Here is a 23,123-nt window from a genome sequence, read left to right as displayed (position 1 = left end):
CAAAGCCAAAAGATAAGGTTTAGATCAGCAGAAACTGAAGAAAAGCCTCATTATTTATTCACTGGTACATTGGATTCCTCAGCTACAGAACGTGAATAGCATGTTGTTGTTTTTATCACAAATGGTCACAGAAGAGCGGTTTTTAAAATTGCCTTTGAGAAAAGATTATGTGCTGTCTTTAAAAACTTGCAAATCACTGTAAGCCACACTTATTGGTACTGTAAACCAGATTATAAATATAAACTAAATAATGTATATTATAAACACTTCCTCAAACAGTTGAAGTTGTTGAGTCTTACTGGATGTCAGCCTAGTAGTTAAAGCAGCTACTACAAAAAACACCAATCTGGAAGGTTTATAATGCAAAAAAGCAACCATGCAATCAGTTGTTTGTACAACAGGTTTAAATAATGTACTGTAGAAAGGCTCACCTGTTGTATGTGCTTTCATAACACCAAGAACTATCAAACTGAACTATGCTCAACAGAAAAAGACACATCAGCAATAGTATTTGGATATATAATATCCCACAACTTCATCTGTGTAAAAACAGTAGTTGTTGGACCAGATTTAAAAAGCCAGTGAAGGCAATTAAGGCATGTCTAAGAATCCAAAGATGACTATTAACACTGTAGAAATCTCAGTTGCTGACATTCTAGCCAGAGTGTATATCTGAAGAAAGGAGAACCAGTGTCACAGATTAAACACTGCTATTTTTCATTCTGAAACTAAAGGAGTTTTACTAGTGATTGTAAATATTAAGAATTCTGCTGTTCCTTTAGAAACTTGGAATGGCCAGAAATAAATGTCTGATGATATTTGTATTTATTAGAACTAGATGAAGGAATTAAATGGACATAATATTCATTATTAAGGAATCATAAAACAAGACCTAAGGATAGAAATACTGAATGCCATACATGAAAATCATCTGGGAATTGAAGAATGCAATGAAGGGCTTCAGAAGCTATTTATTGGCCAACCATGTGCCATCAAATTGTAGACTTGACACAGTTATGGACTGGATGTTAAACCGACAGAAATAAAAGCCAAAAGGAACCTGTGTCACCTCAGGACATTCCACAAAAGAAACAAGATACTGAGTTGCCTCTGACTACAAAGAGAGGTAGTTTGATATGGACATTTCAATCTAAAAGGAGAGATACAATAATAGTAGAAATCAAGGGTAAACCAACTTTTGGTTCAGAATGAATCCACTGAAATCTATTTTAAACATGTATTCAGCTCATTTTCTCTTCTATCCTGCTATCTGCAAATAAATAGTTTGTTCATAGTTTTAAATCAAAGTCCCTGCGCACTGCATGGGCTAGGTGAAAACAATGACTGGCTGGATGCAGACAGCAGGCCAGATGCCATCCACCCAATATATTTTTATGTTTTGTTGTGTAAAAAATAATGAAGTTTAATTATGTCTTCATAGGCATCATATACCATAACTGTCAAAAATTATTTTGCGTGAATTTTAATGAAGATGCTGTGAGGCTCTCATATTTTTGCTCCCCATCCTCGAGTGAGAAAAACAAGTGATCAGCCTTCCTCCCCTGGGGTGGTCCTATGATGAGGCAGAGTGAAGCAACTGCCTTAGCCAGCAGATGCTGAGGTAGGGGGAGTGGCCAGAACTATGAGTGCCATGTGGCGTGCCCTGTACCTGCTATACTAGCCTGCTGCCCTCAAGTGATCCCAGCCCCCTCCCCAGTTCCAAGGTTTGAAGAAAATCTAAGGAGTGTTTGGCTACTTAAATGTTGAGGTGCCCCAAGTGCCTTGCCTCACAGTGACTGAACCAACATCCTTCTGTGACCCTTTCCTATAAGGAAGGGGGGGTTGCTGCTGGAGCAGTGCAAAGCCAGGCCCTGGTGACCACAGGTGTTGGTTTGACTAGAAAGGTGAGCCAAAAATCATGTTTCATACTGTTACAGATACCACTAAAAATGTAAGCTATTCTTAATTCACTTGTAGTTGAGTATCCAATAGAAAACAGGTCACAGACCTAGCAGTAGGTGTTTACTGGCATTCAGTCTACACAGCTCTTCAAATACACGCAGCAAAAACCAGGATGCTCATTCATTAATATTATAGGCTTGCAATCCTAGACAATGACCTGGAAGCTGTACGCCGGCTCCCTCGGCCAGTAAAGCGAGATGAGTGCCGCAACCCCAGAGTCGTTTGCAACTGGACCTAACGGTCTGGGGTCCCTTTACCTTTTTAAGCCCACTGAATTCAACAGAACTTACTTCAGTGGGACATTTATAGGATTGCTTTCTGAGAGAATGTAGTTAGCCTTTACAACAGTATGCTCCAAATATATACTGTGAATTGTAGATTTAGAGCTGCTTATTTTAGTAATCACTCTTTGCAAGGAAAGGGCAGAAGCCACACTCTTCAGAAGAATTTTAGTAGTGTTCATAGACTAATTTTAGGCTTCCTCCTTCACTAATATTTGGCAGACTTATGAATTAAGTAACACAAACAAATAATTAAGACCAATTTTAAAGTTATGTTAGCATCAATGTCAAGCTGATAGTTATCTAAAGTGGATAGTTATTCATATCTGCAATTACTGAACTAAGTTGTCAGTGAATTCATGCAGCCTTAAATTAATAAGACATTTCTGTTGAGAAATAATAGTATCTTGTTCCTGAAACTTCAGGCACAATTCATCCTAAATTGAATAAGGTTAATGAAAGAACCATTAAACTTCAGTGGGAGGAATCTATACGCAGGGAACGCTCTCCACTGAAACAAAATATTGGAATATGCTTTGTCTTGGATGGATCATAACCAGACCTCTGACAGTATTGAAAAGTAGTGTTCATTCTCAGTAATACATTGTAATTGCACTTACAATATACCAGGATCTTGTGACCGCTTAGGAGGGCAGAAGCAGAACTTATGCACAGACGCTGCCCATCTACAAGCTCCTCTCCATTCATTTACATTGAAGGCAGATCCCACCAAAACCCAGATGCCAATCTGGCTTCTCCACTGCAATGAATGGGAGAGCATGCATGTACCAGATAGCCAAATGTGCATTTGATCACACATACATCTGGACTAGGGCAACTGTGTGTACATAATGTTAAATAATGACCTTAAAAGTAAGATCAATGGCATGTTTCCTTTCCCTCCAAAAAAACAATAATCAAATCTCAAAGTTGCTTGTTTCCCAACCAATGATGCCTACTTTAATCCAGAAATTCAAATATTAATGTGCATGCTTCCATATGAGGTAGGACTGTGCAACCAAATCTCTGTGATTCAGATAGAAGTTAACTTAGATTACTTATATGATTCAGTTTTGATGGACAGTAACTTTGAATACAATGTCATGTACATTTAATGAAGTGCAGGAAACCCTACTGGTATACCATTCCATTGACTTGGACTAAATTTTTGTTTTAAATTTTAACCGGGTGGGGAGGAAGGAGGGAAATGGACATATGTTAAAAAACAAAACTCAACAGAAATTAAAAACAAATAGTGAGAGAATGCAACAGCAGAAGCAATAGCAGCACACTTTGGCAAAAGTACTCACGCAGAATCTACTGGCCAGAAGTTGATCAGAGTAACAGGACTGCAAGACAAAAAATGAGGAGGTGAAGAGAGAGGCAGAAAAAACTTAGCAGCAAAATAATTACAGAAAGTTAAAAAGAAACCCAAAAACAGGAAAACCCAATAGACCAACATGAATGTCCATGGAAAGCAGCCAAAAATATGCAAAATAAAATATTAAAGAGAAGGAGAGAGATAACAAGCTGTAGTGCAATTGCTGTTAAATCATGTAACTATTAACTAGCAGAAAAGAAAAACTCAAGACATAATTTTTGTGTCATCAGCTCTATGGGAAGAAATATTGAAAAATGTGGGAAGTTTACAGTATAAATTTAAAATTAAACAGAATTAATAATTCATAGCATCATAGTTAGAAAGGACCAATAGGGCAATTTAGTCCAACGCCCTGGAATGCAGGATTTTTTTGCCCAATGTGGGACTCAAACTCACAACCCTGAAATTAAGTCTCGTGCTCTACTAACAGTTCTATATCTGATAAAAGTATTCTCCATATGAAGAGAAAGTGAATGAATGTTGACTTCTGCTTATCTTAGGGATGGAGAATCTATGGATCCCCAGATGTTGCTGGACTCCAGCCCCTATCAACCCAATGATGAAAGCTGTTGTCCAGCAACATCTGGAGAGCCACAAAATGACAACCACTTTAAACACTTTCAAAGCAACCAATAAGCTCACAGGCATTTTTCTTTTACTAGTTCATGTTTAACTTATAGCAATTGAAACGTCAGCTTGTATATTACTTTCAACGAAAATAAACAAAAATGAAAGAAATGAAAGTGGCGTTATGCAGTTAGGAAGTAAAGGGATCAGGTGCCAACTGGGCAGCTCAAAGAACTTATCAAATGAAAAAAATATTTATCTGCTTCACTCACGTTTCCATGTTGTCTCCCTCCAACACTGTTTGTACAGGCAGGTAGCCCATTCTTGGGTGTTTTGCAAAGTATCTTTTTGTTCGGAATTTGTTTTTCAATACCTTGGCGAAGTCACGAACATCTTCTCCTGAAGTAGTCTGGAAGCAACATATTAATGGTATCACTTTACGGGAGAAATCCAAATATTTGGCCTCTTCTACCAAACCATAAAGTGGCTCGCTACGCCTCTGCTTCCCATGATCTAGCGCAGTGTTTTTCAACCTTTCTTGGGCAAAGGCACACTTGTTTCATGAAAAAAATCACGAGGCACACCACCATTAGAAAATGTTAAAAAAAATTAACACTGTGCCTGTGTTGACTATATATAAAGTAATTTTTCAATTTTTCCCACGGCACACCAGGCAACATCTCGCGGCACACTAGTGTGCCGCGGAACAGTGGTTGAAAAACACTGATCTAGCGATTTGCAATATATCAGCAAATTTGTTCAAAAAAATGTATTCATGAACATGAGGCTGTTAATGTACACATTAAATATTTACAAAAAACAAGTTTGCCAGGTCTGTGATAACCCAGAATTTTGTACGTGCCATGTACCAACACAGCAAAATAGGTAGTACAGGAGGTTGCTGTGTCACAGTAGAAACAGAATAGAAAAGTAGCAAGAGAATAATCTCCATCTTTATAGTGAAACCATATTCTCGTAATATGCACCCCATAACCAAATATACTATTTATCAGATTTTTATTTTTTTATTGACCTTATCAACAAGGTAACAAAAAAATCACTTCTACAAAACTGCTCTATATATTACATTCGTTTTTAAGGAAGATTTTGTTCATTTGCTAGGAAGAAGCAAGTAGAGACAGTCGGCTATATTATATAATCCAATTCTCTCCAGTTACATTAGAAGAAAGTGCTAATGCACTTTATGACTTTGAAGATTAACGATTTCCCCCTTCAGTTTGGAAAAAAATACACACTAGTTGTTCAGACATGTTTTCACTACACCCTTCCTTGGATATGTATATCAGTACAATCATTATCTTAAGTCTAGGTGGAAAGAGATAGATAGAATAAAGCACTTGAGAACTTTGATTAAAAGCTGGTGTATACTACTGGTTTTTATTTATTGCCCACATTTGGATGATTTTCTCTTGAATTCATAAGCTGAGATACACATAAGCCTTTTGTCTGTGCACACAGTCCTGTTATGACATGCCTCAATAAACTAGGAATTCTTTAATGAACCACAGTTTCCTCTTTTGGCCAACCTTGGAAAAGTATGGATTTAGTTGTTATGACACAGCAATATATAAATAATAACTAGCAACTTCCAATTATTCTTTATTCCTGTTATTTTCACTGTATATAGCAAGATATTCATGCTTTAAAAATCAGTTTTGTGAAGGTTGATTTAATTTAAAAAGGAATACTGCACAATGCCTCCACTGTCTTACACAAACAAATGATTTCCGCCCCTCTTCTCTCCAGAGACGCTGATGTCACTTACCGGTGTACAATATTCTACCATTGGGTAGTGCATCTTATGACCTTTTGCAACTCGCCCAGAAAAGAAGCAGCTTTGGCAGATGTCATAATTAAAGTGCTTTAAACTTCTGTACCTGGAGAAGAAGAAAATACAAATTCAGCACTCGTGCACCAAATTTTGTTTCAGGTATGAAGAGGAGAGCTTTTTCGGTGGCTACACTCAGAATTAAGAACTCCCCTCCTAGAGAAGTTAGACTGGCTGCTGCTTGTGGGCTTTTGATAGGTATCTAGTTGGCGACTGGGGGAGCAAAGTGCTGAATAAGATCAATGCTTGGTCTGATCCAGGTTGGTTCTTCTAATGGTCTTAGGTATCCAAACACATGATTACTTTTACAGAACAGAAGGAATATTAAACAAGCATTTCTGTTAAGGAGATGAGGAAATTAATTCATGTGCCTTCTCTGCACACCCATATTATGTGCTGGAAGGAAGGATTCAGTGCTCATATATGAGCTCTACAAAGAGTAGTAATTGATGATGCATTTAGTTCATCTGGTAAAAACCAGCAATATAATACTGTACCTGAATCCAATTATTGGACACTCCTTACAGATGTTGCACTTGGCTTGGTGTTTGGCAGTTTCAGCAGCAGCCACCCTATGTAAAACTGGCAGCCATACCATGGACTGTGGTTCAAGTCTCATCCAATCCAGAAAAAGGGCTGCCTCAATTTCAGGCTTGTTATTGGCCTATGAGAGAAAGGAGATTACATTACAGGACACAGGAAAAACTTTCATTTTACAGTAATTTCCCCCTTTCCAACAAAGTATATTTCCCTTCCTTCATCTAATTTTCAGATGGTGACACATTTGTTCACACACACACACACACACACACACACGTATATATTCCTTTTCCATCCCTTTATAACTAACTAACCAACCAACCAACCAACCAACCATAAATGCGGGTGGGGGGCATTTGTAAGGGAGAACTGGCAGGTGAAAAGATGATCTACTTGAACCCTTCCCATATCCATGAATTCTTCCATGGAAATCTTCCACACAGAGCAGTTTCCCCATCAACTGGGATTATTCCTAGGTCATTTGCAAACTAATACAGACTTTACTGTTGCCCTTGAAAGTAACTTTTAGCTCTTTTTTCTTGGTGCTAAATGAAATACTGTAGCTCATTGTGTCCTTAACATTTTCTCCTTCCATTTAAATCTCAGCATACACATGCATCTAGGATCAGTTTCTTTTCTGAATTATTCTGAAGAGTATATAAGGACTACTTAATTCTCTTTCTCCTGTTTCAGTAATAAATATCATTTTGCAACCAGTTCCATTTCTTTCCCCTTACTAATACCTCATTTGCAACCTGTACATGTCATCTAGGCTTCCTTTGCTTTCCAAAAGTCTTTCTTCTTTAGTCACTATCCATCCACCTTAATCTTAATTTCATCAAGGAAGAATTCTAATTAAGTACTTTATGGCTTCTCTCTCACCCGTGAAAAGCCCTCAGAATTATTTTAGCATCTTAATAGCCATCTATGTCCAGCCAAAAGTATACACTGTCTTCTCTACCATACTTATTTTTAAGCCCTCAGATCAAATAAATGTAAATTGTGACACATTTCTAAGTTGAAACCTACTGGCTACTTGATCCGAAATGAGACTGGTGAAGTTAACACTCCCAAAGCAGCCAGATAATAATGCTGACTTGTCAAGCAGTTCAAATAATTTTATTTGGAAAAATAATAGTAAATATCTACAGTGTTTTAAGACAGAAGATATGACAGAGAGCAGTGATCAAAAGGTTAAACTAAAGTTAGGGGATAGACTCACACACATGCTATAAAGTTCTCTTTCTGCCAATAATTGTAAACATAAAATGAAACAGAACTGTGATAAGAAAATAATGGATGCCGTAAACTGACCTAAAACTGCATTAATCTGACTGAAGAGAGGATTTTTTGGTTGCTACTACTTGTTATATATGCTAATTCAGTAAACTTTTCTGAAAGGTGCACAGATAGTAAACTTTACAAAATCTATGATGTCTATGCATTGCCACGGGCACATAAGGGTAGAAGATGTGAAGTCTCTCAGGAACTATTTACACAACACCACAGCTATCTTGAGTAAGCATCCAGCCATTTGTCCATAGCCATCACTTAATTATCCCTGCATGGTTCTATGTCTGTATGCAAATAGCAATATGGGGACAGAGGGACAAGGGGGAGAGATTAGAATTTAAACAGAACAAAGTGAAAATCTATAAGGGGCAGTACTGCAAATAGGTCATAACTATGGTAAAATGGGAGGCACATATATACAATTCACAGAGGAATTATTTGCTTTTTTATGCTGTATTAATTTTAAATTAGATATTTGAATACTTGCACATATTTCATTATTTCAAAACTGAAGAATGCCAAACAAATTTATTGAGGACTCTTGTGTGTGTGTGTGCTTCTGCAAAAACAACTAGAATGCTTTTGATTAGGCAATTCTTTGCAGAGAGTGGGTGAGCTGTTTATTGCCATGTGAAGATTTACTTTAGAAATTTGTGCTGTTACTAGCTAGACAATGATCTTCAATAAGCTGCTCTTGTCATTTGAATTCATCCAAACACACACAAGCCTTTTACATGCCATTTCTGGAATGAAAAAGATGGATTCTGTACTGAAATGCTGCAGTGTGTACTGTAGACAGAATACGAATGAACAGCTCAAAGCATTCACCTCTCCATTTGCAGATGCTTTTAGTTTACATGGGAATACAGTGAATGGATGAAATGGCTCCTATCATATGCAAAGATATGTTTCAGTTCTCCAGCTTCTGCACATCTATTTTAATTCTGTTGGCTGTTATCAGTTTTGACAGTTGTCTATCTGATCACTACATCTATACTATCTACTATCTCTCCTGTTGGAGATTAATTGCATTAAACTGCACCAAAACTAGGACTGAAGTATATTACATGAAGATTTAAAGCCATATTGAGAAAAGCTTGTCAGGGTCAGACAGCAAAGGACAGATAGTTCTTGACTGTTCCCTGAGCTGCTGTTACAATTTCTTTAATCATCTCTAAATCCAGCCAAAGAGTAACCAAGGGTTTTACATAAGGGAATAATCTACAACAAAAGCAAACTGTGAATACCCCCCCCCCTTTAACATATTTCTGTGCAACTGCCACAATAAAACTGTAAATCATAGAACAAAGTTAACAATGCATTTCCCAGTTTGCAAATAACAATTTGTTAATCTAATACTCAAATTCCTATTAAATTCTAAACATCTGTTGTTTTTTGTTGGGATTTTTTTGCATTCATATGCCAAAAAACATTTGGAGAGGAAAGTTGGATATTCACCATTATGTTACGTAATGCTAAAAAGAAAAGAAAAAACTGCCTTCTAAAAAATGTAACATATGTCTGCTTTACCTCATATTTTGTTAATTCCTGATTTCAATAAAATTGTACCAAATTATCTTAGTAGATCACAAAAGTTAACCCATGCAACCACTCACCAAGACTGTGCTTGCCTCCATTTTTTAAGCTATAAAGCCTATTCTCTTTTCTGCTCTAAATTATCTATTAGTATATTGCTCCCCCTCAATGTTCTAGATCATTTTCATACATTTAAACATGGATAGAGATCAGGATAACAGCATAGTTTGAAGTTTATCTTTTTTTAGGTCCCATGGTCAGCCATGAAAAAAAAATCAGTTTATACTAATAATTTCAATCTAAAAAAAGGCGAAGGACCCCTGACAGTTATGTCCAGTCACGAACGACTCAGGGGTTGCGCCGCTCATCTCGCTTTACTGACCGAAGGAGCCAATGTTTGTCTGCAGACAGTTTTTCCGGGTCATGTGGCCACCATGACTAAGCAGCTTCTGGTGAAACCAGAGCAGCGCACGGAAATGTCGTTTACCTTCCCGCCAGAGCGGTACCTATTTATCTACTTGCACTTTCGAACTGCTAGGTTGGTAGGATCTGGGACCAAGCAATGGGAGCTCACCCCGTCATGGGGATTCGAACCGCCGACCTTCCGATCGGCAAGCCCTAGGCTCAGTGGTTTAGACCATAGCGCCACCTGCTTCCCTAATTTCAATCTACATTACACTAAAACTATTTTAAAATTCTGAGATTCAATTTATATTGGTAAAGTGCTCTTTAAAAAAAAACAAAAACAATGTCCAGAGGCTTGTATCTACCTTATGTAATAAAAATTTTTAAGGTCTTATATATATAATAAATGTTCATAAATGTACCAAGCAAATATGTACATAAATATATAAACCACGTCTGAAGCAGCACAGGAAGACAGTCCTGAAACTATTTTGACTTCCAAACTGACCAAATGTTTCTCTACAAGGAGGGAGGGGGTGAGGGAACCTTCCCATTGTCTCAGGAATTAAGTGATTACCATCTCAAAGGAATGGCCAGACTACCAGGAAAGGCAATCAGATAAGGCATTATCAGATAACCTGGCAGACAGGAGATAACGCGCTCAGATTTCTGTTGTAGACTGCCTTTTTGTGATGTATCTGGGGTGGTGGTGGTCTTGGGTTAAACCCCTTCTGTGATGTATGTATGATGTTTCTGGGGGTGGTCTTGGACTCTAGGGCTGGCAATTTAAATGTCTATATAAGGGCAGGCACACCTTTGTTATGGGTCCTCCCTCCAATCTCTTGTGTGTGAGGGGAGCACCCTGTTGCAACAGCTTTAATAAAGATCAGGCTTACTAGCTGTTTTGCTTCTCAATATTCTCTGGTTGGCCTCTGTCATTTTCTCCTACCGATGGAGAACCTACAAACCTACTCCATAATAAGGGCAGATTTTGTTTACAACACTTAAATAAGGTATTTGTATATTACTACACACAGGATAACCAAGACTTAAATAATGATAAATAATGGCAGTGTAGTAGATGCAAAGCAGACTTCCTTTCTATCTGCTAGTCCTGTCCAAATATCTATTTCTAAAACAAAGGTGAAACTGTCACACTCCCGTTACATTTTTCCTGTTGTATGTTGTTAATGTAATCATATTTATAATACTGGAATGTTTCTGTCATTTTGGGTGATGTTATATTTGCTACTGTGTTGTTTTATTATGTTACAATGAAATTGTTTTGCAGTGTTCAACTATTTTTTAAATGTGTTCAACTTTTCTTTGTTATAAAACACTTTGAGCATGATTTTTTTTATGGAAAAGCAGCATATAAATAAAATTATAAATGAATGACTGAGACAATTGGTTCATCTAGCTAAGTATTCTGAAGCAAACAAGTTTGCATTGTGAAAGCAAAACACAACATTATTGTAATAGTCAAACAACAACTTTACAGAATGCTGCTTCTGAGTCTATAAATAGGGGAAAGTAGGTTTAAGGAAACCAGAAATCTGGTTGGACTGTAGCTGTGTTCAGGCAGTGTTTAAAATCAGGGCCAGTGACCTAAAAAGCTTGGGATCTACCACTGAGTGTGATGTAAGATAAGCCACATTTCAGGAAATGTCTTTTTCACCATGTTCCACCACAAGGCTGAAAACAGAACAGCCTCTCGTCGGCACCATCTGTGTGCCAAGTTTGAACAGCATAAACACTATATTTCTCTAGAAGTCTTATCTTTTAGCTGACATTCAACAGACAAGGTTCAACAGACATGAGGTATAATTCCCATACCTACATATAGTCCTCTCTTTTTATTTCACCTTTTGACCTTAAACTGTTGTTATTGCCACAGCTTTTTGTGTGTTGTGAGGGGATAAAAGAAAGAGAACTAAATAAATGAATAAGCAAAGTCAAGTTCTATTTTATATTCCACATTCATTTTCTCCCAAGAGCTACTCTTTGTACATCCTTTTTAATGTTTGTAACCTAGGCTCTGCATGAGTCCTCAAGCTTGTGTGAAGAAAAATAATTTCAAAGTGGCAAAGTTTTTTTATGTTTTTTTTTTAAAGCCACCTCATTCCTTACAGACAAAGAATGTACTTGTAGGAGTTGTAGCATTTTTTGCTGGAGTTGAAGGGAGTATTACAAACACCAATGCTGTGAGCACATGCATGTTGACAGAACAAGACTTCCCTCCCCCACTACTTTCAAGGACTTGCATTTCAAACAAAGATCAGGGAGATTTCCTCACCACCCCTTGTTATCTCCTGGTACAGTAAACATTACATTTTTGTGCTGCTGTGCATGACAGACAAGGTTGTTGCCAGCATGCCTAAGCCACTGAGACCAGGAGAACAGATTCTGATACAGTACATTTGCTGCTGGTTCTCTCTTTCTCTCATTCTCTCTCTGAAATGACTGCAAATTATTACCAGGGATGTTGTCAGCATAAAAACCTCACTTCCAGCCAATTTCCATTAATAATGAAAAGTCCTTGAGTTAGATTTGTGAAGAGAAGTTTGTGTGTGTGTGTGTGTGTGTGTGTGTGAGAGAGAGAGAGAGAGAGAGAGAGAATGTATAGTGCACAAATGTTTTCAATAATGCAAATACATGTTGAAGAAATTTCAAACAACACAATAATAACTGATGAAATGCAATTCAAAATATACAGCATTTAAAGATATAAAAAATAATTAAAACAAAAAAAGATAACAAACTCACTAAAAGCAGAAAACAAACAACCTTTGTATAATACTCAGCAAAAACAAACACTGGCAGATGTGTCAAAAAAGGAATCCAGAACTTTTGAGACAAGTCCCTTTCCCTACTTCTCACTTCTCAAATAGTGAGGTTTCTGAAGAGGGCTGTTCTGAAAGGTTTTTTAAATTCAGATGTTTCTGAAGTATATAGAGCCCTGGCCATAAAGTGTCTGTCACTTTCTCTTTAAACTAGGACATTGAATTGGGCCTGGAAGCTTAATGCAACTAACTAACAGCTAACTTCATTAGCAACAGAATACACCCGCTGCCAAACAGGTTCAATATGTTCCTTCCTTCTACCTTAGGCTGTAACACTTCATACAGCTAGAACTTTCAAAACGTCTTAGATGGGGCTATGCAAAGTCTGCTATAGGAGGGTAGCAGCAAGATGGTTGTTTTCCATGAATGGGTGTAGTTGACATATGTGATATAAGCAATAAACAGCAATATTTATGTCTATTTATCAATCTGCATGTTGGGCCCAAAAGACCAATTAGCTCTAAGTATAACTAAGTACTGGTACAACCCAGTATATAGCATCAGGAACCAAACTGACCTGAATTTTAAACCTGTGGGTAGCCAATATTTATTTAATTTTTGAAAAAATGTAATATTAAAAATAGTATATTATGTTATACTGTATTTAAACCTCAACTAATTATGGCCATCATAAGTGAAGACCCCTTACTTCGTTCTACAAAACAATACGTTAACCTTTAAGTAGCATGAAAAGAGGCCTGCAAATTGATTAATGATGTTTGAGTGAGGTCACTCACAAGGTCTATTTCCATGCCGAAGGAACACAATGGGAGGGATATACATTCTTGAAATGCACAGTGGATCACTTTGAGGGAGAAAACCTCTTTTATCATGCATAGTGTGGTCTAACATTTGAAGTGGGAATTTAAAACTTGAGGAGGAAGAGTTTTCCCTCCAGTGACCCTTTCAATTACAAAGACAAAAGTTATTTTTGCCTCACATTGTGAATTGCATTGACCAGACAGACCCTTCTTAGCATTTTTTAAAAGAGAGGTCATAAAATAATGAACTCTTCTGATACTTCTCTGAAATGCTAATTCTGTCCCTTCAGTTTATTATTCCTTCAGTTTAATGAGTTGTTTTTTTCTCCCACTGCAGACCTCTGTCTTCAGGACTTTCTAAACATACTTTGCCAAAGTAACTGTTGCTGTTCCTCAATTTTCCCTTAACGGCCATGGAAAAATATACTTGATCTTTCATTTAAAACAAAATGTATTTGAATTTGAAAAACCAACTTAAAATCCCCGCTTACTTCCCTTGTGCTGCTGCAGAACCATGGATGACTTGCCGGATGACTTAATGGCAATTCAGATATTTCACTGGCTGATGCTTAGTTTCTGAGCCAAACTGAAAGTTCTTTAAGATGTTAAAGTGTCAGAAGCCAAGGTATATTGCCATGCTATCTGCTATCTCCTATCTGAACTTTCCCCCTATTTGCTTCAGGCTTTGCAGTGTTAGAAGCAAGATTGACATCTACTAGGAGTGAGGCATATTTTTGAATGTTCTCCTTCAGGAAGTATGCAGGGTGACTCAAAAATGCAAGTTAAAATACTATACTATACTATACTATGCTATACTAGAAGGCCTTTGAGATGTGGTGTCACATTTTCCTCACTACTCATGCCAATGACTCTACAGTTTTAGATTAGTTGTAAAAAAAAAAAAACCATTTAAATGTAATTTGATTGTAATCAATTTTGTGGACCTTTGGGTTGAAAGGCAGGGCAAGAATGGAAATAATAGATAAAATTGGACAGGTCTTGTTCCCAACACCATTCTTTATTTGATGCATTTTACATTTAATCCACCAGATTAAATATGTCAATTTGGAGTGCAGAGTTGCCATATTCTGACTGACTGGCCCTATCCAATAAAATGTTTCAATAAACTAAATATTAAACAAACAAACATACATACATACATACTCTGATCTCCACACTTATTGCCTGAGTTTATTTACCCTGCATAACATTTGAATTAAAAAAAACAAATAGCAATAAGCAGAAGTATACTTACAAACTGAAAGCAGCTCCTAACACTGGGTTCAATATTACTGCCACCAAAAGAAGCAACTTCCCCCAGCTGTCTTGGAATCTGAATAGAGTCATGCAGGAGGAGGCCTAGACGACGCTGGTCACAGAATCCAGTGGGACTGGCTACCTGTTTGAACAGATCTGGAGGCAGAAGAAAGATGTATAGCAAAATCCATTAAAACAATAGAAACTATCAACTGTATAATACATATAAACAAATTTGCTGACAGAAACACAAATAAATGGCTGAGAGTTTTCATTAGGTTTGTTCACAATTTTTGGTTATTTAGTGGTTTGACCTTCTCTAGTAGACAATTCTGAAATAACTATTTTGAATCAGATTTTGTTTGTAGCCAATTACTATTACACTGTAACTCACATAATCCAAAACAAAAGCAAGGAAGTCCAAGAATAAGTTAAATAATGACTGTCAGAAATATATAACTGTCAAAGCTGAGAACTGTAAAGTTACTCAAATCATTTTTAGAATACCATTAGAAATCAACACTGTTTGGGCCAAGAAAGTAGACAAAAATTTTATTGCTGCTAGTGCACAATATCCTATATAGGTAACAAATTTGTGAGGAAATGCTTTAAGTATATACATGTTTTTAAGATTTTTGTCACAGAAGTGAATAGGAATAACTTGCATGCCAAGATGTTCACAATCAGAATAAAAGAATGAAGTTACCAAAAAAAATCCACAGTGATATATGCCTGCAAACGGGATTTCCAAACTCTGATTTGCATCAAGAGTTGAAAAAACCCAAAAGCTTGGCATTGGGAATCCAATAATATATTTGGAAGAAAGAAAAAGAGTTCTGCATTACAGAACCATGTTGCCCACAGGAAATGTTAATACCAGGAATTGTACTACATGTAAATTTAATTTACTGCAAATGAGTTATATGTTGTTGTTCAGTCGTTCAGTCGTGTCCGACTCTTCGTGACCCCATGGACCAGAGTACGCCAGGCACGCCTATCCTTCACTGCCTCTCGCAGTTTGGCCAAACTGATCTTAGTTTACATCATCAAGGGGCACTTTCCATTCCCATCATAGTTGTAGAGAGTATCTTGGCAGGAGAATTGATGTTATCAGGCTGCGAGAGTTTCAGAGTTATCATGTGTTGCTCAACTTTTAGGAATGATAAGACCACCACAAGGAAACACAATGCAAATAATAATTGGCATCCGTGTCATAATAAGTATAAAGGTAAAGGACCCCTGGATGGTTAAGTCTTGTCAAAGATGACGATGAGGTGTGGTGCTCATCTCGCTTTCAGGCCGAGGGAGCTGGCTTTTGTCCACAGACGGCTTTCCAGGTCATGTGGCCAGCATGAATAAACCACTTCGGGCGCAATGGGACACCGTGATGGAAACTAGAGTGCACAGAAACGCCTTTTACCTTCCTGCCGCAGCATTACATATTTATCTAAGATATTGCAGGACTACAACTTCCATCACTCATTACCATTGACCACCCTGGCTAGGACTGATGGGAGTTGTAGTCCAGCAACATCTGGAGGGCCAAAGCTTTCCCATCCCTGAACTACTGGGATCTTCTGAGAAATCTCACTCCCGTTTCTTTTGAAGGACAGATCAAGCCAGTCTCAATAAGAATTTTCTGATTCTATCTTATCCTAAGTGTTAGGACACTTTTCTAAGACAATGTATTTAAGCAGAATGGTAGATTCCAAAATTTAGGAGGATGGAATATACCTTACATGCCCTGATTTCACTCAACAATGTAATTTTTGGAATAACGTAAGTCACTCACATGACACTCCCACCAGCAGAAGGAGAGGCAATTTTCAGCAATTTCCCCTTCATGTGCTACCTCTCATGCTGCTCTGGAGATCATTCCTGGGGGATTTCTGCTGGTTGCTATGTCATGTGAGTACAACTCCACTCAGTGGATGTTTCTGTCAGTCTCCTTTGCAGACTGCCCTTCCTGAAAGTTGGGGCACGTAAAACAGCACAGTGGGACTTCAGTGAACCGCACACCTGCTTCCTTGTGCCAATTAGATTTTTGAGTCTGCACTCCAAGAATTATTTCAGGTGAAGGATTTAATGGATGACTCACAACTGCAATCAATTTTCATAGAAAATATAATGCAGTAGGAAAAGCATAATAACTTGGGTGGTATTCAGTTAAGTTTTACTCAGAGTAGATCCACTGAAATTAATGAACGTGATGAAGCTAAGTCTGTTAGTTTCAATGCCTGCTCTGGGCAAAAACTTAGTTGAGTATCATCCCTTGGAAATACCTGTTTGCTTAAAAATTGAAAAGTAAAGGGGAATGTTTAGAATATGCAAGGAGCTACGAAACAAGTATTTGCTGCTTCTAAATGCTGCATTTCTGTAGTAAACAGCGAAAAAACAAACACTGCAACTTGACTTACATCTGTATTTATCTTCTAAATGTGCTTTACAGAGGGAAATAACACCAGTTTTAAAAGAGAGGACACGAATCCTTCCTGTTCGACCCCTATTGAAATTAAATCACAGGAAAAGGAGAAAAATAATACAGTCAAATATGTGAATTAAACATGCAATTAATATTTGCTACTTCTAAATGCATCAATGAATATCTTAGAAGTTAAGAAAAAACTCAAAAGGAATGGAAAAGCCCTACAAAACTAGTAGATTATAACTCTACAAAAGGGTAGCTGTTATTAGATAAGCAAAGCTTCACAAACTTTTAAATTTCAGAATTAGGACTTATTTTGTTTCTCCATATGCCACGCAATTCACAAATGTAGGCTATGCTAAACAGCAGTCCAGTAGTCTTTTAAGTTTTAGAAATCCTATCCCATGGCTATGTCATTGTTTTTAATATGAAAATGCATAGTAGTAGTAGAAGAAGAGTTTGGATTTGATATCCTGCTTTTCACTACCCGAAGGAGTCTCAAAGCGGCTAACATTCTCCTTTCCCTTTCTCACCCAAAACAAACACTCTGTGAGGTGAGTGGGGCTGAGAGACTTCAGAGAAGTGTGACTAGCCCAAGGTCACCCAGCAGCTGCATGTGGAAGAGCGGAGACACGAACCCGGTTCACCAGATTACGGGACTACCGCTCTTAACCACTACACCACACTGGCTCTCTTAAATGCCTACTTAAATATATAATTTTATTTTATGTTATTGTTTTTATGGTTAGAAGTTGTTTTAAAATTTTGCTTTAACACTGTCACCTGCTGTTGGACCTTAGGGTGAAGGGCGGGAAACAAACAAATCACAAAAAGTGTTTTTATAATACTTTGGAGTTGCCCTTGCCTCCTGTCATAAAAGACATATTGTGCTGAAATACAAAATTACATTTATATTTGGTAGAAATAAACCATTACATCAACTGAATTCTATAAAGCAATGATTTCAGGAACTAATAGACATCCTCTTTGCACCTACAGATTAAACAAAACACAATAAAATTGAGATAGACTATCATAACATTACAACAAAACTAGAACTGGGGCAGATTTTGGAAAGGAAGAAAATTTGTAGCTCCAGAGGATACTGCTGGAGATACCAGCAGTTCCTAATACAAAATTTAGCAGTCCATGATTATCTTAATTAAAACTTGATGAAAAATTGTTGGGATCCGGAAGAATTCCAATGCTGCAAACCATTTCCTTAACTGAAGATTTTCCTTTAATTAAACTAAAACCAGTTAGTTGTGTTCTTTGAAATGAACTGACAATATGTTATTTGCCCATAAAACAGCTTTTTATGTGATGTGGCTTCTCATGAAAAAAGACAATTTTGACCATGCCATGGTAAATACTCTGATAGCATATACCAGACCAAAAACAAACAAACAAACAAGAACCCTGAAGGGCCTACTAGATGATTTAACAAATGAGAGAGAAGCTGACCCCAATTATATAGGACATTCTATTTAAATCTGTCGTTTCCCAGTTTCACATTTCATAACAGAACTGCACAGGCCTCCAAAACTAACCAAAGTATTTGCTGAATAGCCTTTAAACTATTAGCTTGTATTAAACTTGCGCTCTGATCACCAGCTTGCCAGCTCTGAGCCATTCATTTTTCTAGCAAGGACAAAAGTTCATTATAAGCAAGTGTCACTGAAGTCTACCCGCACATACGTGTCATAAACATTCAAAAGCCAGTTGAGGCACATGTCCACACAGAGAGGGACGTTGACTAGGTTATTGTGCTCTTGCTCGAGTCGATCATAAATGGTAGTCAAGCAGTTGATGATCTGAAGTATATCCATTGGCTGGTCATTCTGTTTGAGGTTGTGCTGGTCCAAGGCATCACATGCAGCAGACAGACTCAGGAGATCCACTGTACAAGGAATAAAAACAACAATCCTAATAAGAAACAGCCTTAATGTGTCGGAATAAAAACAACAATCCTAATAAGAAACAGCCTTAATGTGTCGGACTTGACCAATAGTGTATTAGCTTTAAAATGTAGCTTTCATGTTGCATTTTTAGTATTATATAGTCACTAATGGATTTTCTCTATTTAGGTATGATCTAGTTCTAGTTCAATGGCATAACATGTTACTTGTCTTAAAAAAAAATGGTTCCTCCCCTTGGATCAGGCAAAGATCCTTTAATACAAATTTATTCGCCAAATTGGAAATGCAGTAAAATACTTTTTAACATGGAGCTTAAGGCTGAGTGTTCAGCTCTTCTGAGAGAATGAATAAATGATAATGAAGTGAACTCCTCAAGGAATGGGTGGCAGCCTAATTGTATATGCACCTACAAATAAACAGAGGTTATTCTCTTTTGGAAATGTTTTCCATGCCAATAAATGACAGTGCCTTGAAAGTGGTTAATGGGTTTTTTTTTAACTTGCATGAAACACCACTAGCATATCTACTAAGCAATAGTGTGAAAATACATTTTCTTCAGAGAATTACTGAATGAATAACTACAACACAACTGTACTCTTCGATCAGAACCCTGTACCTCTCCCAAACATTATGAAACCCCTCTTTCACAGAAGCATGCATAATAAGGCATTATGCTATACAGTTTAGCTTAATTGGATACTTTTAAGTATACAGAAAATAGATACATCTATTAGAAGTGGCAGAGCACATCTCTCCACCTTTATATCATATTTTAAAAGTGCGCTTTCCAGTGTCTTAACTCTGAACTTTTAAAAAAATCCAATCCGGTTTGGATTGGTTTGATGAACTTAATTTAAAAATATTTTAAGTGGTACTTTTGCACTGTGGCTGAACAAATTTAGGGGCCCCTAATGACAATTAACCTTTTTTCTGTACAAGGCAACTAACAACAAACACAACTGAGGCAGTCTTGTAGTTTTCACTGACAAAAGTCCCACAGTTGATATGGCAGCTCTTGAGCATATTGCCACACTAGTTGTGGAATATATAAGAGCAAAAACTATACAACCCCTGTGCAAATGGTCATCTACCAGACAAATTAATGCACGGTAGGGTGTTCAAATTGAATCCACTAGTCTGACATCCCAATCTCCATGAATTTACAGTTCCTGAATGTATGTAGGCTCTCTCTATGAAAATCATACCTGGAAGAAATGGAAGGTATGAGATTGTGTGGAAGAATCCTACAGTAGGCCCAGTGTAAAATGTGACCTTCAATGCATGGAAGTGGTTACTATCCCAGTCCCAACCCACATTCATTCATGTGTTTGATGGCCTTCCATGCAAGGTGACAGAAAGCTCCACAAACATGTAGGAACCATTACACCCACACAAAAGAATCTTCTGAATCATGGCCAGAATCACTAACAATGACAGATTATTGTAATATCTTGCACTCCCCCTCCAACCCCCCACCCATCCAGGTTATTGCTATGTACAGTGGTACTTCGGGTTAAGTACTTAATTCATTCCGGAGGTCCATTCTTAACCTGAAGCGTACTTAACCTGAAGCACCACTTTAGCTAATGGGACCTCCTGCTGCCGCTGCGCCACCAGAGCACTATTTCTGTTCTTAAGCAGAGTTCTTAACCTGAAGCGTACTTAACCTGAAGTGTACTTAACCCGAAGTACCACTGTACTACAGGTGTGCAGACTGTACCACTGTACTACAGGTGTGCAGACTTCAGGATTGCAGTAGTATGACTGGCTGAGCAATCCAAATCCCCTTTGTGTCAGATTGGGGCAAGGGCGTATGGATTGGGCAGAAGTTTCTTGTCAGCCTCTGTTTGCCTCCTGTTGCCGTCGCCTTTGGAGTGATGCCACTATGGAGCTCTGCCTTCTGTTATGAACTTCCCCTTTCTGCCCAGCACATGTGTGGACATGCAGAAGTGGACAATCCCCTCACCAGGCCAGCACAAAAACCATAAATAGGGCTTTCCAGAGGCAGGAAGGATGTGAGGCAAAGCCAGCCCTGCTTCAGTTGGACTCCTGACCATTAGGTCCAGTTGCGGACGACTCTGGGGTTGCAGTGCTCATCTCGTGTTACTGACCGAGGGAGCCGGTGTACAGCTTCCGGGTCATGTGGCCAGCATGACTAAGCCACTTCTGGCGAACTAGAGCAGTGCATGGAAACACCGTTTACCTTCCTGCCAGAGCAGTACCTAGTTATCTACTTGCACTGCATGCTTTCGAACTGCTAGGTTGGCAGGAGCAGGGACCGAGCAACGGGAGCTCACCCCATCGCGAGGATTCAAACCACCAGCCTTCTGATCGGCAAGCCCTAGGCTCTGTGGTTTAGACCACAGCGCCATCCGTGACCCGTGATAGCATTAGGCCTGATTTATATCCAATTGCTGAACCAGGTCTAGACTGGCACAGCAATCTGTCAGCCCTGGCAACCATACATGGCAGGGCTATAGATGCAGTGGTCCCCTCCACACTTTGAGGCCCAGCTGGGCTGGGAGAATGGCAGCCTAAGTATCTTATCTTAATGTACAGTAAGACTGTAACTTATGCACATTTAACTTGTGTGTATTCAGCTTTACGTGTGTGGCAAAAAATATCAAAAGGGTCAGGGTTCTGGAAAAAATGACTTTGGTAATCTCACCCTCCACTGAACAAAATGGGTTTGATTATATGTGATTTTGGCCCTACAGTAGAACCCAAGTGTAAATTGTGGGTTTAATGTATTGTCATACTCTGAGAACATGATTACCTTAAATCCTATTGGTTTTAATGGGTTTACTCTAACCACAACCCATTATAGATAGCTAATTCTAAATTAAAGTTATGATGATTTAAATTTTATTGCTATTAGCTGCCTTGAGCTCTACTGGAAAAGGCTGGATACAATATGTTTAATTAAAAAAAAATCATTTGTGGTAATATCCCTAAAACTCATTTGACAAGTTGTTCAAATTTCATTTAATGTTAACATGCAATTATATATTCCCACCCAAAACTTTTTGATACAGAACAGAAACTGGAATTTATTTATTTTTGCATGTTTTTATTTGGTGCCTAGATTAGAGCAATTAGTAGCCTGGTGGCTTTAATTAATTTAAATATAAATAGCAGCAGTATTTTATGCATGCTTTCTTCTAATTTTTTATGCATGCTTTCTTCTAATTCCCAGTGAGTTTAATAGGTCTTACTTCCAAGTAAGTGCAAATAAAACTACAGTCATGCAGTGCAATCCTCTACATGTCCATGTAAAAGTAAGCCCCAATGAGTTCAATGGGGCTTATTCCCAGCTGTGTATAGGATTGCAGCCATAATCTCCTCAAGTAAACAAGTGTTCTTTTTAATTAATACTCCTAACTTTCTAAGGAGTGTTGTATCTTTCTTCCTTTCCCTATATCAACAATTCAAGATTAAAACAATTATGCTACTGGAAATCCATTAACAGCAACTAAGTTGGGTTAAAAGTATTTGTTGTTGAAAGTTAAGAACATTGCTACTAGCAATATATCACAGCTTCTATAGCCAACATATACAGTGGAACCTCGGGTTGCGGACGTAATCCGTGACTGAGGCAAGTCCGTAACCCGCAGCAGCATTTGTAACCTGCGGTGCTGTGTCTACGCACGCGCGTGATGCGATTTGGCGCTTCTGCGCATGTGCGAGTGGCGAAACCCGGAAATAGCCCTTTCCGGTACTTCCGGGTTTCCCGCGGTCCGCAACCTGAAAACGTGTAACCTGAAGTGTTTGTAACCTGAGGTACCACTGTAATAGGGGTATTTAAAATGAGAGTTAAAAGTAGTTAAAATAGTTAAAGTAGTTAAACGTAGAAGTTGGCAAATGTGTCACCTTCTCTGCTCTTCAAAATATGGCAACCCTAGCTTTGTGCTTCTTACTTTGGAAGTATAATTCCTTGGAGAGCAAACATTGTTAGCCAGCCATATCAAACAACTCCCTTTGAAGCAGGCATGAACAATAGGCTTAGGTATTTAGCAGAGGTGGCAATGCATGTTTAATAAGAACATCCGGAATGGCAAAAACATGACTTGGCCATAACTAAACTTGCGAGTGAAGACAAATTAT

The 23,123-nt window shown here is 38.0% G+C and overlaps 1 protein-coding gene across 10 annotated transcripts in view; it reads right to left on the bottom strand.

The window, feature by feature from the left end:
• Positions 1-23,123, bottom strand: part of DMD (dystrophin) — a 1,040,101-nt gene that overhangs the window by 33,797 nt on the left and 983,181 nt on the right. For all 10 annotated transcript variants that reach the window (XM_033147196.1, XM_033147200.1, XM_033147197.1 and 7 more), the window contains 7 exons: positions 18,799-19,000; positions 17,093-17,178; positions 14,674-14,831; positions 6,538-6,704; positions 5,978-6,089; positions 4,464-4,600; positions 3,554-3,592 (listed from right to left, as the gene is read on the bottom strand). In XM_033147196.1, the coding sequence (XP_033003087.1) occupies positions 3,554-3,592; positions 4,464-4,600; positions 5,978-6,089; positions 6,538-6,704; positions 14,674-14,831; positions 17,093-17,178; positions 18,799-19,000 (901 nt within the window). The remainder of the gene's footprint in view (positions 1-3,553; positions 3,593-4,463; positions 4,601-5,977; positions 6,090-6,537; positions 6,705-14,673; positions 14,832-17,092; positions 17,179-18,798; positions 19,001-23,123) is intronic.

The sequence above is a fragment of the Lacerta agilis genome, chromosome 4 (assembly GCF_009819535.1).
Source record: "Lacerta agilis isolate rLacAgi1 chromosome 4, rLacAgi1.pri, whole genome shotgun sequence".
Classification (NCBI taxonomy): domain Eukaryota; kingdom Metazoa; phylum Chordata; class Lepidosauria; order Squamata; family Lacertidae; genus Lacerta; species Lacerta agilis.
The sequence above is the reverse complement of the archived record's forward strand: the minus strand, read 5'-3'. Positions and strand labels throughout refer to the sequence as shown.